Source organism: Taudactylus pleione, unplaced genomic scaffold (assembly GCF_031769625.1).
Source record: "Taudactylus pleione unplaced genomic scaffold, aTauple2 ptg000400l, whole genome shotgun sequence".
NCBI classification, from domain to species: domain Eukaryota; kingdom Metazoa; phylum Chordata; class Amphibia; order Anura; family Myobatrachidae; genus Taudactylus; species Taudactylus pleione.
Window position 1 is genome coordinate 1,203,800 of NW_028284802.1, and position 19,728 is coordinate 1,223,527.

The following is a 19,728-nucleotide window of genomic DNA, read 5'->3' on the forward strand; positions in this document are numbered from 1 at the left end:
GTATGATATAATGTATCAGACCCTGTGTACCCCATGCTTTATTAGTCTGTGTGTATGATATAATGTACCAGGCCCTGTGTACCCCACGCTTTATCAGTCTGTGTGTATGATATAATGTATCAGACCCTGTGTACCCCATGCTTTATCAGTCTGTGTGTATGATATAATGTACCAGACCCTGTGTACCCCATGCTTTATTAGTCTGTGTGTATGATATAATGTAAAAGGCCCTGTGTACCCCATGCTTTATTAGTCTGTGAGCATGATATAATGTACCAGACCCTGTGTACCCCATGCTTTATTAGTCTGTGTGTATGATATAATGTACCAGGCCCTGTGTACCCCATGCTTTATCAGTCTGTGTGTATGATATAATGTATCAGACCCTGTGTACCCCATGCTTTATCAGTCTGTGTGTATGATATAATGTATCAGACCCTGTGTACGCCATGCTTTATTAGTCTGTGTGTATGATATAATGTATCAGACCCTGTGTACCCCATGCTTTATCAGTCTGTGTGTATGATATAATGTATCAGACCCTGTGTACCCCATGCTTTATTAGTCTGTGTGTATGATATAATGTAACAGACCCTGTGTACCCCATGCTTTATTAGTCTGTGTGTATGATATAATGTATCAGACCCTGTGTACCCCATGCTTTATCAGTCTGTGTGTATGATGTACCAGACCCTGTGTACCCCAAGCTTTATCAGTCTGTGTGTATGATATAATGTATCAGGCCCTGTGTACCCCATGCTTTATTAGTCTGTGTGTATGATATAATGTAAAAGACCCTGTGTATCGCATGTTTTATTAGTCTGTGAGTATGATATAATGTATCAGACCCTGTGTACGCCACACTTTATTAGTCTGTGTGTATGATATAATGTACCAGACCCTGTGTACCCCATGCTTTATTAGTCTGTGTGTATGATATAATGTACCAGACCCTGTGTACGCCACGCTTTATTAGTCTGTGTGTATGATATAATGTACCAGACCCTGTGTACCCCATTCTTTATTAGTCTGTGAGTATGATATAATGTACCAGACCCTGTGTACCCCATGCTTTATTAGTCTGTGTGTATGATATAATGTATCAGACCCTGTGTACCCCATGCTTTATCAGTCTGTGTGTATGATGTACCAGACCCTGTGTACCCCATGCTTTATCAGTCTGTGTGTATGATATAATGTATCAGGCCCTGTGTACCCCATGCTTTATTAGTCTGTGTGTATGATATAATGTACCAGACCCTGTGTACCCCATGCTTTATTAGTCTGTGTGTATGATATAATGTACCAGGCCCTCTGTACCCCACGCTTTATTAGTCTGTGTGTATGATATAATGAACCAGACCCTGTGTACCCCACTCTTTATTAGTCTGTGTGTATGATATAATGTAAAAGGCCCTGTGTATCGCATGCTTTATTAGTCTGTGTGTATGATATAATGTACCAGGCCCTGTGTACCCCATGCTTTATCAGTCTGTGTGTATGATGTACCAGACCCTGTGTACCCCACGTTTTATCAGTCTGTGATTATGATATAATGTACCAGACCCTGTGTACCCCATGCTTTATCAGTCTGTGTGTATGATATAATGTACCAGACCCTGTGTACCCCATGCTTTATCAGTCTGTGTGTATGATATAATGTACCAGACCCTGTGTACCCCATGCTTTATCAGTCTGTGTGTATGATATAATGTATCAGACCCTGTGTACTAGGGGTGAGCAGGTTCGGTTCTACTCGGTTCCGTTCGGATTTAAAAACCGAATCTTATTGGCTATCCAAAACTCGTGACAGCTGATAGCCAATAAGATTCGGTTTTTAAATCCGAACGGAACCGAGTAGAACCGAATCCGCTCACCCCTACTGTGTACCCCATGCTTTAGTAGTCTGTGTGTATGATATAATGTACCAGACCCTGTGTACCCCATGCTTTATCAGTCTGTGTGTATGATATAATGTATCAGACCCTGTGTACCCCATGCTTTATCAGTCTGTGAGTATGATATAATGTACCAGGCCCTCTGTACCCCACGCTTTATTAGTCTGTGTGTATGATATAATGTACCAGACCCTGTGTACCCCATGCTTTATTAGTCTGTGTGTATGATATAATGTACCAGACCCTGTGTACCCCACGCTTTATCAGTCTGTGTGTATGATATTATGTACCTGGCCCTGTGTACCACACGCTTTAGCAGTCTGTGTGTATGATATAATGTACCAGACCCTGTGTACCCCATGCTTTATTAGTCTGTGTGTATGATATAATGTATACGACCCTGTGTACCCCACGCTTTATTAGTTTGTGTGTATGATATAATGTATCAGACCCTGTGTACCCAATGCTTTATCAGTCTGTGAGTATGATATAATGTACCAGGCCCTGTGTACCCCACGCTTTATTAGTCTGTGTGTATGATATAATGTAAAAGACCCTGTGTACCCCACGCTTTATCAGTCTGTGAGTATGATATAATGTACCAGACCCTGTGTACCCCACGCTTTATCAGTCTGTGTGTATGATATTATGTACCAGGCCCTGTGTACCCCATGCTTTATCAGTCCTCTTGTATGATATAATGTACCAGACCCTGTGTACCCCACGTTTTATCATTCTGTGATTATGATATAATGTACCAGACCCTGTGTACCCCAGGCTTTATCAGTCTGTGTGTATGATATAATGTATCAGACCCTGTGTACCCCATGCTTTATCAGTCTGTGTGTATGATATAATGTAAAAGACCCTGTGTATCGCATGTTTTATCAGTCTGTGTGTATGATATAATGTATCAGGCCCTGTGTACCCCATGCTTTATTAGTCTGTGTGTATGATATAATGTAAAAGACCCTGTGTACCCCAAGCTTTATTAGTCTGTGTGTATGATATAATGTATCAGACCCTGTGTACCCCATGCTTTGTTAGTCTGTGTGTATGATATAATGTACCAGACCCTGTGTACCCCATGCTTTATTAGTCTGTGTGTATAATATAATGTAAAAGACCCTGTGTATCGCATGTTTTATTAGTCTGTGAGTATGATATAATGTACCCGACCCTGTGTACCCCACGCTTTATTAGTCTGTGTGTATGATATAATGTAAAAGACCCTGTGTATCGCATGTTTTATTAGTCTGTGAGTATGATATAATGTATCAGACCCTGTGTACCCCATGCTTTATTAGTCTGTGTGTATGATATAATGTACCAGGCCCTGTGTACCCCACGCTTTTGTCAGTCTGTGTGTATGATATAATGTATCAGACCCTGTGTACCCCATGCTTTATCAGTCTGTGTGTATGATATAATGTACCAGACCCTGTGTACCCCATGCTTTATTAGTCTGTGTGTATGATATAATGTAAAAGACCCTGTGTATCGCATGTTTTATTAGTCTGTGAGTATGATATAATGTACCAGGCCCTGTGTACCCCATGCTTTATCAGACCTCGTGTATGATATAATGTATCAGACCCTGTGTACCCCATGCTTTATTAGTCTGTGTGTATGATATAATGTACCAGGCCCTGTGTACCCCACGCTTTATCAGTCTGTGTGTATGATATAATGTATCAGACCCTGTGTACCCCATGCTTTATCAGTCTGTGTGTATGATATAATGTACCAGACCCTGTGTACCCCATGCTTTATTAGTCTGTGTGTATGATATAATGTAAAAGGCCCTGTGTACCCCATGCTTTATTAGTCTGTGAGCATGATATAATGTACCAGACCCTGTGTACCCCATGCTTTATTAGTCTGTGTGTATGATATAATGTACCAGGCCCTGTGTACCCCATGCTTTATCAGTCTGTGTGTGTGTATGATATAATGTATCAGACCCTGTGTACCCCATGCTTTATCAGTCTGTGTGTATGATATAATGTATCAGACCCTGTGTACGCCATGCTTTATTAGTCTGTGTGTATGATATAATGTATCAGACCCTGTGTACCCCATGCTTTATCAGTCTGTGTGTATGATATAATGTATCAGACCCTGTGTACCCCATGCTTTATTAGTCTGTGTGTATGATATAATGTACCAGACCCTGTGTACCCCATGCTTTATTAGTCTGTGAGTATGATATAATGTACCAGACCCTGTGTACCCCATGCTTTATTAGTCTGTGTGTATGATATAATGTATCAGACCCTGTGTACCCCATGCTTTATCAGTCTGTGTGTATGATGTACCAGACCCTGTGTACCCCAAGCTTTATCAGTCTGTGTGTATGATATAATGTATCAGGCCCTGTGTACCCCATGCTTTATTAGTCTGTGTGTATGATATAATGTAAAAGACCCTGTGTATCGCATGTTTTATTAGTCTGTGAGTATGATATAATGTATCAGACCCTGTGTACGCCACACTTTATTAGTCTGTGTGTATGATATAATGTACCAGACCCTGTGTACCCCATGCTTTATTAGTCTGTGTGTATGATATAATGTACCAGACCCTGTGTACGCCACGCTTTATTATTCTGTGTGTATGATATAATGTACCAGACCCTGTGTACCCCATTCTTTATTAGTCTGTGAGTATGATACAATGTACCAGACCCTGTGTACCCCATGCTTTATTAGTCTGTGTGTATGATATAATGTATCAGACCCTGTGTACCCCATGCTTTATCAGTCTGTGTGTATGATGTACCAGACCCTGTGTACCCCATGCTTTATCAGTCTGTGTGTATGATATAATGTATCAGGCCCTGTGTACCCCATGCTTTATTAGTCTGTGTGTATGATATAATGTACCAGACCCTGTGTACCCCATGCTTTATTAGTCTGTGTGTATGATATAATGTACCAGGCCCTCTGTACCCCACGCTTTATTAGTCTGTGTGTATGATATAATGAACCAGACCCTGTGTACCCCACTCTTTATTAGTCTGTGTGTATGATGTACCAGACCCTGTGTACCCCACGTTTTATCAGTCTGTGATTATGATATAATGTACCAGACCCTGTGTACCCCATGCTTTATCAGTCTGTGTGTATGAAATAATGTACCAGACCCTGTGTACCCCATGCTTTATCAGTCTGTGTGTATGATATAATGTACCAGACCCTGTGTACCCCATGCTTTATCAGTCTGTGTGTATGATATAATGTATCAGACCCTGTGTACTAGGGGTGAGCAGGTTCGGTTCTACTCGGTTCCGTTCGGATTTAAAAACCGAATCTTATTGGCTATCCAAAACTCGTGACAGCTGATAGCCAATAAGATTCGGTTTTTAAATCCGAACGGAACCGAGTAGAACCGAATCCGCTCACCCCTACTGTGTACCCCATGCTTTATTAGTCTGTGTGTATGATATAATGTACCAGACCCTGTGTACCCCATGCTTTATCAGTCTGTGTGTATGATATAATGTATCAGACCCTGTGTACCCCATGCTTTATCAGTCTGTGAGTATGATATAATGTACCAGGCCCTCTGTACCCCATGCTTTATTAGTCTGTGTGTATGATATAATGTACCAGACCCTGTGTACCCCACGCTTTATCAGTCTGTGTGTATGATATTATGTACCTGGCCCTGTGTACCACACGCTTTAGCAGTCTGTGTGTATGATATAATGTACCAGACCCTGTGTACCCCATGCTTTATTAGTCTGTGTGTATGATATAATGTATACGACCCTGTGTACCCCACGCTTTATTAGTTTGTGTGTATGATATAATGTATCAGACCCTGTGTACCCAATGCTTTATCAGTCTGTGAGTATGATATAATGTACCAGGCCCTGTGTACCCCACGCTTTATTAGTCTGTGTGTATGATATAATGTAAAAGACCCTGTGTACCCCACGCTTTATCAGTCTGTGAGTATGATATAATGTACCAGACCCTGTGTACCCCACGCTTTATCAGTCTCTGTGTATGATATTATGTACCAGGCCCTGTGTACCCCATGCTTTATCAGTCCTCTTGTATGATATAATGTACCAGACCCTGTGTACCCCACGTTTTATCATTCTGTGATTATGATATAATGTACCAGACCCTGTGTACCCCAGGCTTTATCAGTCTGTGTGTATGATATAATGTATCAGACCCTGTGTACCCCATGCTTTATCAGTCTGTGTGTATGATATAATGTAAAAGACCCTGTGTATCGCATGTTTTATCAGTCTGTGTGTATGATATAATGTATCAGGCCCTGTGTACCCCATGCTTTATTAGTCTGTGTGTATGATATAATGTAAAAGACCCTGTGTACCCCAAGCTTTATTAGTCTGTGTGTATGATATAATGTATCAGACCCTGTGTACCCCATGCTTTGTTAGTCTGTGTGTATGATATAATGTACCAGACCCTGTGTACCCCATGCTTTATTAGTCTGTGTGTATAATATAATGTAAAAGACCCTGTGTATCGCATGTTTTATTAGTCTGTGAGTATGATATAATGTACCCGACCCTGTGTACCCCACGCTTTATTAGTCTGTGTGTATGATATAATGTAAAAGACCCTGTGTATCGCATGTTTTATTAGTCTGTGAGTATGATATAATGTATCAGACCCTGTGTACCCCATGCTTTATCAGACCTCGTGTATGATATAATGTATCAGACCCTGTGTACCCCATGCTTTATTAGTCTGTGTGTATGATATAATGTACCAGGCCCTGTGTACCCCACGCTTTATCAGTCTGTGTGTATGATATAATGTATCAGACCCTGTGTACCCCATGCTTTATCAGTCTGTGTGTATGATATAATGTACCAGACCCTGTGTACCCCATGCTTTATTAGTCTGTGTGTATGATATAATGTAAAAGGCCCTGTGTACCCCATGCTTTATTAGTCTGTGAGCATGATATAATGTACCAGACCCTGTGTACCCCATGCTTTATTAGTCTGTGTGTATGATATAATGTACCAGGCCCTGTGTACCCCATGCTTTATCAGTCTGTGTGTATGATATAATGTATCAGACCCTGTGTACCCCATGCTTTATCAGTCTGTGTGTATGATATAATGTATCAGACCCTGTGTACGCCATGCTTTATTAGTCTGTGTGTATGATATAATGTATCAGACCCTGTGTACCCCATGCTTTATCAGTCTGTGTGTATGATATAATGTATCAGACCCTGTGTACCCCATGCTTTATTAGTCTGTGTGTATGATATAATGTACCAGACCCTGTGTACCCCATGCTTTATTAGTCTGTGAGTATGATATAATGTACCAGACCCTGTGTACCCCATGCTTTATTAGTCTGTGTGTATGATATAATGTATCAGACCCTGTGTACCCCATGCTTTATCAGTCTGTGTGTATGATGTACCAGACCCTGTGTACCCCAAGCTTTATCAGTCTGTGTGTATGATATAATGTATCAGGCCCTGTGTACCCCATGCTTTATTAGTCTGTGTGTATGATATAATGTAAAAGACCCTGTGTATCGCATGTTTTATTAGTCTGTGAGTATGATATAATGTATCAGACCCTGTGTACGCCACACTTTATTAGTCTGTGTGTATGATATAATGTACCAGACCCTGTGTACCCCATGCTTTATTAGTCTGTGTGTATGATATAATGTACCAGACCCTGTGTACGCCACGCTTTATTATTCTGTGTGTATGATATAATGTACCAGACCCTGTGTACCCCATTCTTTATTAGTCTGTGAGTATGATACAATGTACCAGACCCTGTGTACCCCATGCTTTATTAGTCTGTGTGTATGATATAATGTATCAGACCCTGTGTACCCCATGCTTTATCAGTCTGTGTGTATGATGTACCAGACCCTGTGTACCCCATGCTTTATCAGTCTGTGTGTATGATATAATGTATCAGGCCCTGTGTACCCCATGCTTTATTAGTCTGTGTGTATGATATAATGTACCAGACCCTGTGTACCCCATGCTTTATTAGTCTGTGTGTATGATATAATGTACCAGGCCCTCTGTACCCCACGCTTTATTAGTCTGTGTGTATGATATAATGAACCAGACCCTGTGTACCCCACTCTTTATTAGTCTGTGTGTATGATATAATGTAAAAGGCCCTGTGTATCGCATGCTTTATTAGTCTGTGTGTATGATATAATGTACCAGGCCCTGTGTACCCCATGCTTTATCAGTCTGTGTGTATGATGTACCAGACCCTGTGTACCCCACGTTTTATCAGTCTGTGATTATGATATAATGTACCAGACCCTGTGTACCCCATGCTTTATCAGTCTGTGTGTATGATATAATGTACCAGACCCTGTGTACCCCATGCTTTATCAGTCTGTGTGTATGATATAATGTACCAGACCCTGTGTACCCCATGCTTTATCAGTCTGTGTGTATGATATAATGTATCAGACCCTGTGTACTAGGGGTGAGCAGGTTCGGTTCTACTCGGTTCCGTTCGGATTTAAAAACCGAATCTTATTGGCTATCCAAAACTCGTGACAGCTGATAGCCAATAAGATTCGGTTTTTAAATCCGAACGGAACCGAGTAGAACCGAATCCGCTCACCCCTACTGTGTACCCCATGCTTTATTAGTCTGTGTGTATGATATAATGTACCAGACCCTGTGTACCCCATGCTTTATCAGTCTGTGTGTATGATATAATATATCAGACCCTGTGTACCCCATGCTTTATCAGTCTGTGAGTATGATATAATGTACCAGGCCCTCTGTACCCCACGCTTTATTAGTCTGTGTGTATGATATAATGTACCAGACCCTGTGCACCCCATGCTTTATTAGTCTGTGTGTATGATATAATGTAAAAGGCCCTGTGTATCGCATGCTTTATTAGTCTGTGAGTATGATATAATGTACCAGACCCTGTGTACCCCATGCTTTATCAGTCTGTGTGTATGATATAATGTATCAGATCCTGTGTACCCCATGCTTTATCAGTCCCCATGTATGATATAATGTACCAGACCCTGGGCGGGTATGCGCATAAATACTGTCTTCTCACATCTTCTCTTTCTTCAATTTAACATCCTGCTAACCCTAGGCCAGTGTGATTGTATTATGCTGCCCACCAAGGACATCTGCAATCGGGCTGGAAAAATTTCCAATATGTAGCCCCTATCCTTGTGTATCAAAACATATTTCCCTATAGATTGTAAGCTTGCGAGCAGGGCCCTCTTACCCTTATGTATGTCTTTTACGTATGTCTTGTATGTAGGTATGTATGTCTGTCTTTTACAACCCAGTAAAATATTAATGTTGATTCAACGCCGGCATGCATGCGAAGAGCAGCGGGTGCATCGCACCCCAAATGTGATGTGTCTTTCCTTCTGTCCATCGGGAGAGCTGTCCTTTGCGATGTACATCGCATTTCTGGGTACATACCCTGGTAATCAACGGCGGTTGTTCCTGAAAAGAGGAGGGATGTACCGCATCACGGATGCGATGGTTAGTACATCCCGCCCCCTGTGTATCCCACACTTTGTCAGACCCCCGTATAATATAATGTAACAGTACCTCTGTACCCCACGCTTTGTCAGACTCCCTGTATGATATAATGTAACACTCCCTCTGTACCCCACACTTTGTCAGACTCCCCGTATGATATAATGTAACACTCACTCTGTACCCCACGCTTTGTCAGACCCCTGTATGATATAATGTAACACTCACTCTGTACCCCACGCTTTGTCAGACTCCCTGTATGATATAATGTAACACTCACTCTGTACCCCATGCTTTGTCAGACCCCTGTATGATATAATGTAACACTCACTCTGTACCCCACGCTTTGTCAGACTCCCTGTATGATATAATGTAACACTCACTCTGTACCCCATGCTTTGTCAGACCCCTGTATGATAAAATGTAACACTCACTCTGTACGCCACGCTTTGTCAGACTCCCTGTATGATAAAATGTAACACTCACTCTGTAACCCCACACTTTGTCAGGCTCCCTGTATGATAAAATGTAACACTCACTCTGTACCCCATGCTTTGTCAGACACCCTGTATGATATAATGTAACACTCACTCTGTACCCCACGCTTTGTCAGACCCCCTGTATGATATAATGTAACACTCCCTCTGTACCCCACGTTTTGTCAGACCCCCTGTATGATATAATGTAACACTCACTCTGTACCCCACGCTTTGTCAGACCCCCTGTATGATATAATGTAACACTCCCTCTGTACCTGACCCTTTGTCAGACTCCCTGTGTGATATAATGTAACACTCCCTCTGTACCCCACGCTTTGTCAAACTGTGTGTATGATATAATGTAACACTCCCTTTGTACCCCACACTTTGTCAGACTCCCTGTATGATATAATGTAACACTCCCTCTGTACCCCACGCTTTGTCAGACTCCCTGTATGATATAATGTAACACTCCCTCTGTACCTGACACTTTGTCAGACCCCCTGTATGATATAATGTAACACTCCCTCTGTACCTGACACTTTGTCAGACTCCCTGTATGATAAAATGTAACACTCCTTCTATACCCCACACTATGTCAGACTCCCTGTATGATATAATGTAACACTCCCTCTGTACCCCACGCTTTGTCAGACTCCCTGTATGATATAATGTAACACTCCCTCTGTACCCCACAATTTGTCAGACCCCTGTATGATATAATGTAACACTCCCTCTGTACCCGACACTTTGTCAGACTCCCTGTATGATATAATGTAACACTCCCTCTGTACCCCAAGATTTGTCAGACCCCCTGTATGATATAATGTAACACTCCCTATGTACCCCACGCTTTGTCAGACCCCCTGTATGATAATGTAATAGACCCTCTGTACCCCACACTTTGTCAGACCCCCGTATAATATAATGTAACACTCCCTCCGTACCCCATGCTTTGTCAGACTCCCATATAATATAATGTAACACTCCCTCTGTACCCCACGCTTTGCCAGACTCCCTGTATGATATAGTATAATAGACCCTGTGTACCCCACGCTTTGTCAGACTCCCTGTATGATATAATGTAATAGACCCTGTGTACCCCACACTTTGTCAGACTCCCTGTATGATATAATGTAACACTCCCTCTGTACCCCACGCTTTGTCAGACTCCCTGTATGATATAATGTAATAGACCCTGTGTACCCCGCACTTTGTCAGACTCCCTGTATGATATAATGTAACACTCCCTCTGTACCCCACGCTTTGTCAGACTCCCTGTATGATATAATATAATAGACCCTGTGTACCCCACACTTTGTCAGACTCTCTGTCTGATATAATGTAACACTCCCTCTGTACCCCACGCTTTGTCAGACTCCCTGTATGATATAATTTAATAGACCCTGTGTACCCCACGCTTTGTCAGACTCCCTGTATGATATAATGTAACACTCCCTCTGTACCTGACACTTTGTCAGACTCCCTATGTGATATAATGTAACACTCCCTCTGTACCCCACGCTTTGTCAGACCCCCTGTATGATATAATGTAACACTCCCTCTGTATCCCACACTTTGTCAGACTCCCTGTATGATATAATGTAACACTCCCTCTGTACCCCACACTTTGTCAGACCCCCTGTATGATAAAATGTAACACTCACTCTGTAACCCCACGCTTTGTCAGACTCCCTGTATGATATAATGTAACACTCACTCTGTACCCCACACTTTGTCAGACTCCCTGTATGATATAATGTAACACTCCCTCTGTACCCCATGCTTTGTCAAACCCCCTGTATGATATAATGTAACACTCACTCTGTACCCCACGCTTTGTCAGACTCCCTGTATGATATAATGTAACACTCACTCTGTACCCTACACTTTGTCAGACCCCCTGTATGATATAATGTAACACTCACTCTGTACGCCACGCTTTGTCAAACTCCCTGTGGGACATAATGTAACACTCCCTCTATACCTTACGCTTTGTCAGACCCCCTGTATGATATAGTGTAACACTCACTCTGTACCCCACGTTTTGTCAGACCCCCGTATAAAATAATGTAACACTCCCTCTGTACCCCACGCTTTGTCAGACCCCCATATAATATAATGTAACACTCACTCTGTACCCCACGCTTTGTCAGACCCCCTGTATGATATAATGTAACACTCACTCTGTACCCCACGCTTTGTCAGACTCCCTGTATGATATAATGTAACACTCCCTCTGTACCCGATGCTTTGTCAGACTCCCTGTATGATATAATGTAACACTCCCTCTGTACCCCATGCTCTGTCAGACTGCCTGTATGATATAATGTAACACTCACTCTGTACCCCACGCTTTGTCAGACCCCCTGTATGATATAATGTAACACTCACTCTGTACCCCACGCTTTGTCAGACTCCCTGTATGATATAATGTAACACTCCCTCTGTACCCCGCACTTTGTCAGACTCCCTGTATGATATAATGTAACACTCCCTCTGTAGCCCATGCTTTGTCAGACCCCCTGTATGATATAATGTAACACTCCTTCTGTACCCCACACTGTGTCAGACTCCCTGTATGATATAATGTAACACTCACTCTGTACCCCACGCTTTGTCAGACCCCCTGTATGATATAATGTAACACTCACTCTGTACCTGACACTTTGTCAGACTCCCTGTGTGATATAATGTAACACTCCCTCTGTACCCCATGCTTTGTCAGACCCCCTGTATGATATAATGTAACACTCCCTCTGTACCCCACGCTTTGTCAGACCCCCTGTATGATATAATGTAACACTACCTCTGTACCCCACACTTTGTCAGACTCCCTGTATGATATAATGTAACACTTCCTCTGTACCCCACACTTTGTCAGACTCCCTGTATGATATAATGTAACACTCCCTCTGTACCCAACACTTTGTCAGACTCCCTGTATGATATAATGTAACACTCACTCTGTACCCCACGCTTTGTCAGACCCCTGTATGATAAAATGTAACACTCACTCTGTAACCCCACGCTTTGTCAGACTCCCTGTATGATAAAATGTAACACTCACTCTGTAACCCGACGCTTTGTCAGACTCCCTGTATGATAAAATGTAACACTCACTCTGTACCCCATGCTTTGTCCGACCCCCTGTATGATATAATGTAACACTCACTCTGTACCCCACACTTTGTCAGACCCCCGTATAATATAATGTAACTCTCCCACTGTACCCCACGCTTTGTCAGACCCCCTGTATGATATAATGTAACACTCACTCTGTACCCCACGCTTTGTCAGACCCCCTGTATGATATAATGTAGCACTCCCTCTGTACCTGACCCTTTGTCAGACTCCCTGTGTGATATAATGTAACACTCCCTCTGTACCCCATGCTTTGTGAGACCCCCATATAATATAATGTAACACTCCCTCTGTACCCCACGCTTTGTCAGACTCCCTGTATGATATAATATAATAGACCCTGTGTACCCCACGCTTTGTCAGACTCCCTGTATGATATAATGTAACACTCCCTCTGTACCCCACGCTTTGTCAGACTCCCTGTATGATATAATATAATAGACCTTGTGTACCCCACACTTTGTCAGACTCCCTGTATGATATAATGTAATAGACCCTGTGTACCCCACACTTTGTCAGACTCCCTGTATGATATAATGTAATAGACCCTGTGTACCCCACGCTTTGTCAGACTCCCTGTATGATATAATGTAACACTCCCTCTGTACCCCAAGCTTTGTCAGACTCCCTGTATGATATAATGTAATAGGCCCAGTGTACCCCGCACTTTGTCAGACTCCCTGTATGATATAATATAATAGACCCTGTGTACCCCAAGCTTTGTCAGACTCCCTGTATGATATAATATAATAGACCCTGTGTACCCCACGCTTTGTCAGACTCCCTGTATGATATAATGTAACACTCCCTCTGTATCTGACACTTTGTTACATTATATCATACAGGGGGTCTGTCAAAGTGTCAGGTACAGAGGGAGTGTTACATTATATCATACAGGGGGTCTGTCACTCACTCTGTACCTGACACTTTGTCAGACTCCCTATGTGATATAATGTAACACTCCCTCTGTACCCCATGCTTTGTCAGACCCCTGTATGATATAATGTAACACTCACTCTGTACCCCACGTTTTGTCAGACCCCCGTATAAAATAATGTAACACTCCCTCTGTACCCCACGCTTTGTCAGACTCCCTGTATGATATAATGTAACACTCCCTCTGTACCCCATGCTTTGTCAGACCCCCTGTATGATATAATGTAACACTCCTTCTGTACCCCACACTATGTCAGAACTCGCTGTATGATATAATGTAACACTCACTCTGTACCCCACGCTTTGTCAGACCCCCTGTATGATATAATGTAACACTCACTCTGTACCTGACACTTTGTCAGACTCCCTGTGTGATATAATGTAACACTCCCTCTGTACCCCACGCTTTGTCAGACCCCCTGTATGATATAATGTAACACTCCCTCTGTACCCCACGCTTTGTCAGACCCCCTGTATGATATAATGTAACACTACCTCTGTACCCCACACTTTGTCAGACTCCCTGTATGATATAATGTAACACTACCTCTGTACCCCACACTTTGTCAGACTCCCTGTATGATATAATGTAACACTCCCTATGTACCCCACACTTTGTCAGACTCCCTGTATGATATAATGTAACACTCACTCTGTACCCCGCGCTTTGTCAGACCCCTGTATGATGAAATGTAACACTCACTCTGTAACCCCACGCTTTGTCAGACTCCCTGTATGATAAAATGTAACACTCACTCTGTAACCCCACGCTTTGTCAGACTCCCTGTATGATAAAATGTAACACTCACTCTGTAACCCCACGCTTTGTCAGACTCCCTGTATGATAAAATGTAACACTCACTCTGTACCCCATGCTTTGTCAGACCCCCTGTATGATATAATGTAACACTCACTCTGTACCCCACGCTTTGTCAGACCCCCTGTATGATATAATGTAACACTCCCTCTGTACCTGACCCTTTGTCACACTCCCTGTGTGATATAATGTAACACTCCGTCTGTACTCCACGCTTTGTCAGTCTGTGTGTATGATATAATGTAACACTCCCTTTGTACCCCACACTTTGTCAGACTCCCTGTATGATATAATGTAACACTCCCTCTGTACCTGACACTTTGTCAGACCCCCTGTATGATATAATGTAACACTCCCTCTGTACCTGACACTTTGTCAGACTCCCTGTATGATAAAATGTAACACTCCTTCTGTACCCCACACTATGTCAGACTCCCTGTATGATATAATGTAACACTCCCTCTGTACCCCACGCTTTGTCAGACTCCCTGTATGATATAATGTAACACTCCCTCTGTACCCCACAATTTGTCAGACCCCTGTATTATATAATGTAACACTCTGTACCCGACACTTTGTCAGACTCCCTGTATGATATAATGTAACACTCCCTCTGTACCCCACGCTTTGTCAGACCCCCTGTATGATATAATGTAACACTCCCTATGTACCCCACGCTTTGTCAGACCCCCTGTATGATAATGTAATAGACCCTCTGTACCCCACACTTTGTCAGACCCCCGTGTAATATAATGTAACACTCCCTCTGTACCCCATGCTTTGTCAGACTCCCATATAATATAATGTAACACTCCCTCTGTACCCCACGCTTTGTCACACTCCCTGTATGATATAATATTATAGACCCTGTGTACCCCACGCTTTGTCAGACTCCCTGTATGATATAATGTAACACTCCCTCTGTACCCCACGCTTTGTCAGACTCCCTGTATGATATAATATAATAGACCCTGTGTACCCCACGCTTTGTCAGACTCCCTGTATGATATAATGTAATAGACCCTGTGTACCACACACTTTGTCAGACTCCCTGTATGATATAATGTAATAGACCCTGTGTACCCCACGCTTTGTCAGACTCCCTGTATGATATAATGTAACACTCCCTCTGTACCCCACGCTTTGTCAGACTCCCTGTATGATATAATGTAATAGACCCTGTGTACCCCGCACTTTGTCAGACTCCCTGTATGATATAATGTAACACTCCCTCTGTACCCCACGCTTTGTCAGACTCCCTGTATGATATAATATAATAGACCCTGTGTACCCCACACTTTGTCAGACTCTCTGTATGATATAATGTAACACTCCCTCTGTACCCCACGCTTTGTCAGACTCCCTGTATGATATAATATAATAGACCCTGTGTAACCCACGCTTTGTCAGACTCCCTGTATGATATAATGTAACACTCCCTCTGTACCTGACACTTTGTTACATTATATCATACAGGGGGTCTGTCAAAGTGTCAGGTACAGAGGGAGTGTTACATTATATCATACAGGGGGTCTGTCACTCACTCTGTACCTGACACTTTGTCAGACTCCCTATGTGATATAATGTAACACTCCCTCTGTACCCCACGCTTTGTCAGACCCCCTGTATGATATAATGTAACACTCCCTCTGTATCCCACACTTTGTCAGACTCCCTGTATGATATAATGTAACACTCCCTCTGTACCCCACACTTTGTCAGACCCCTGTATGATAAAATGTAACACTCACTCTGTAACCCCACGCTTTGTCAGACTCCCTGTATGATATATTGTAACACTCACTCTGTACCCCACACTTTGTCAGACTCCCTGTATGATAGAATGTAACACTCACTCTGTACCCCACACTTTGTCAGACCCCCTGTGTGATATAATGTAACACTCACTCTGTACCCTACACTTTGTCAGACCCCCGTATAATATAATGTAACACTCCCTCTGTACCCCACGCTTTGTCAGACCCCCTGTATGATATAATGTAACACTCACTCTGTACCCCACGCTTTGTCAGACCCCCTGTATGATATAATGTAACACTCACTCTGTACCCCACACCATGTCAGACTCCCTGTATGATATAGTGTAACACTCCCTCTGTACCCCACGCTTTGTCAGACTCCCTGTATGATATAATGTAACACTCCCTCTGTACCCCACAATTTGTCAGACCCTTGTATGATATAATGTAACACTCCCTCTGTACCCCACACTTTGTCAGACTCCATGTATGATATAATGTAACACTCCCTCTGTACCCCACGCTTTGTCAGAACCCCTGTATGATAATGTAATAGACCCTCTGTACCCCACACTTTGTCAGACCCCTGTATAATATAATGTAACACTCCCTCTGTACCCCATGCTTTGTCAGACTCCCATATAATATAATGTAACACTCCCTCTGTACCCCACGCTTTGTCAGACTCCCTGTATGATGTAATATAATAGACCCTGTGTACCCCACGCTTTGTCAGACTCCCTGTATGATATAATATAATAGACCCTGTGTACCCCACGCTTTGTCAGACTCCCTGTATGATATAATGTAATAGACCCTGTGTACCCCACGCTTTGTCAGACTCCCTGTATGATATAATGTAATAGACCCTGTGTACCCCGCACTTTGTCAGACTCCCTGTATGATATAATGTAACACTCCCTCTGTACCCCACGCTTTGTCAGACTCCCTGTATGATATAATATAATAGACCCTGTGTACCCCACACTTTGTCAGACTCTCTGTATGATATAATGTAACACTCCCTCTGTACCCCATGCTTTGTCAGACTCCCATATAATATAATGTAACACTCACTCTGTACCCCATGCTTTGTCAGACCCCCTGTATGATAAAATTTAACACTCACTCTGTAACCCCACGCTTTGTCAGACTCCCTGTATGATATAATGTAACACTCACTCTGTACCCCACACTTTGTCAGACTCCCTGTATGATATAATGTAACACTCCCTCTGTACCTGACACTTTGTCAGACTCCCTTTATGATATAATGTAACACTCCTTCTGTACCCCACACTATGTCAGACTCCCTGTATGATATAATGTAACACTCCCTCTGTACCCCACGCTTTGTCAGACTCCCTGTATGATATAATGTAACACTCCCTCTGTACCCCACAATTTGTCAGACCCCTGTATGATATAATGTAACACTCCCTCTGTACCCCACACTTTGTCAGACTTCCTGTATGATATAATGTAACACTCCCTCTGTACCCCACGCTTTGTCAGACTCCCTGTATGATATAATGTAACACTCCCTCTGTACCCCATGCTTTGTCAGACCCCCTGTATGATTATGTAATAGACCCTCTGTACCCCACACTTTGTCAGACCCCCGTATAATATAATGTAACACTCCCTCTGTACCCCATGCTTTGTCAGACTCACTGTATGATATAATGTAATAGACCCTGTGTACCCCACGCTTTGTCAGACTCCCTGTATGATATAATGTAATAGACCCTGTGTACCCCACGCTTTGTCAGACTCCCTGTATGATATAATGTAATAGACCCTGTGTACCCCACGCTTTGTCAGACTCCCTGTATGATATAATGTAACACTCCCTGTGTACCCTACGCTTTGTCAGACTCCCTGTATGATATAATGTAATAGACCCTGTGTACCCCGCACTTTCTCAGACTCCCTGTATGATATAATGTAACACTCCCTCTGTACCCCACGCTTTGTCAGACTCCCTGTATGATATAATATAATATAATAGAGCCTGTGTACCCCACACTTTGTCAGACTCTCTGTATGTTATAATGTAACACTCCCTCTGTACCCCACGCTTTGTCAGACTCCCTGTATGATATAATATAATAGACCCTGTGTACCCCACGCTTTGTGAGACTCCCTGTATGATATAATGTAACACTCCCTCTGTACCCCACGCTTTGTCAGACTCCCTGTATGATATAATATAATAGACCCTGTGTACCCCACGCTTTGTCAGACTCCCTGTATGATATAATGTAACACTCCCTCTGTACCCCACGCTTTGTCAGACTCCCTGTATGATATAATGTAACACTCCCTCTGTACCTGACACTTTGACAGACCCCCTGTATGATATAATGTAACACTCCCTCTGTACCCCACACTTTGTCAGACTCCCTGTATGATATAATGTAACACTCCCTCTGTACCCCACGCTTTGTCAGACTCCCTGTATGATATAATGTAACACTCCCTCTGTACCCCACACTTTGTCACACTCCATGTATGATATAATGTAACACTCTCTCTGTACCCCACACTTTGTCAGACCCCAGTATGATATAATGTAACACTCCCTCTGTACCCCACGCTTTGTCAGAGCCCCTGTATGATATAATGTAATAGACCCTCTGGACCCCATGCCTTTTACCCTGTGGGTTTATCAGTACCCCATCATGGTATCTTGGAGTCAGGAAACGCGTTAGCCTATAGCATCACATATACATACCTTTCCTGTGCAGGTAACTCAGAAAGCCATAGAGGAACAGGGCAGTCAGAAAGAGATACATGTAATCCTCAAGGGACGGTCCCGATACTCCTGAGGAGACAGAGGAGGAGATTACCCTAATCATATATGATTACTGTATAATATCACATATAGGGGGAGAGTTATCAAACCTTCTATAGAGGACTAGTGGGGGTCTTACCCATAGCAACCAATCAGATCCTAGCTGTCATTTATCTAGTGCACTCTATTAAATGATAACTAGGATCTGGTTGGTTGCTATGGGCAACACCTTCACTTGTCCTCTATAGAAGGTTTGATACATCTCCCCAATAGATTTTTTGTAATATTAATACACTAAAGTTTTTTCTTATCCCATATAAATCTATTAGTTGTAGAGTTAGACAATCCCAATGTCGACATTCAGCATGTTGACACAATAATGTCA

General features: G+C 42.7%; 1 protein-coding gene across 1 annotated transcript in view; it reads right to left on the reverse strand.

The window, feature by feature from the left end:
- Window positions 1-19,728, reverse strand: part of TAPBP (TAP binding protein) — a 63,634-nt gene that overhangs the window by 17,859 nt on the left and 26,047 nt on the right. The window contains exon 6 of the mRNA XM_088446515.1: window positions 19,284-19,373. Within this exon, the coding sequence (XP_088302641.1) occupies window positions 19,284-19,373 (90 nt within the window). The remainder of the gene's footprint in view (window positions 1-19,283; window positions 19,374-19,728) is intronic.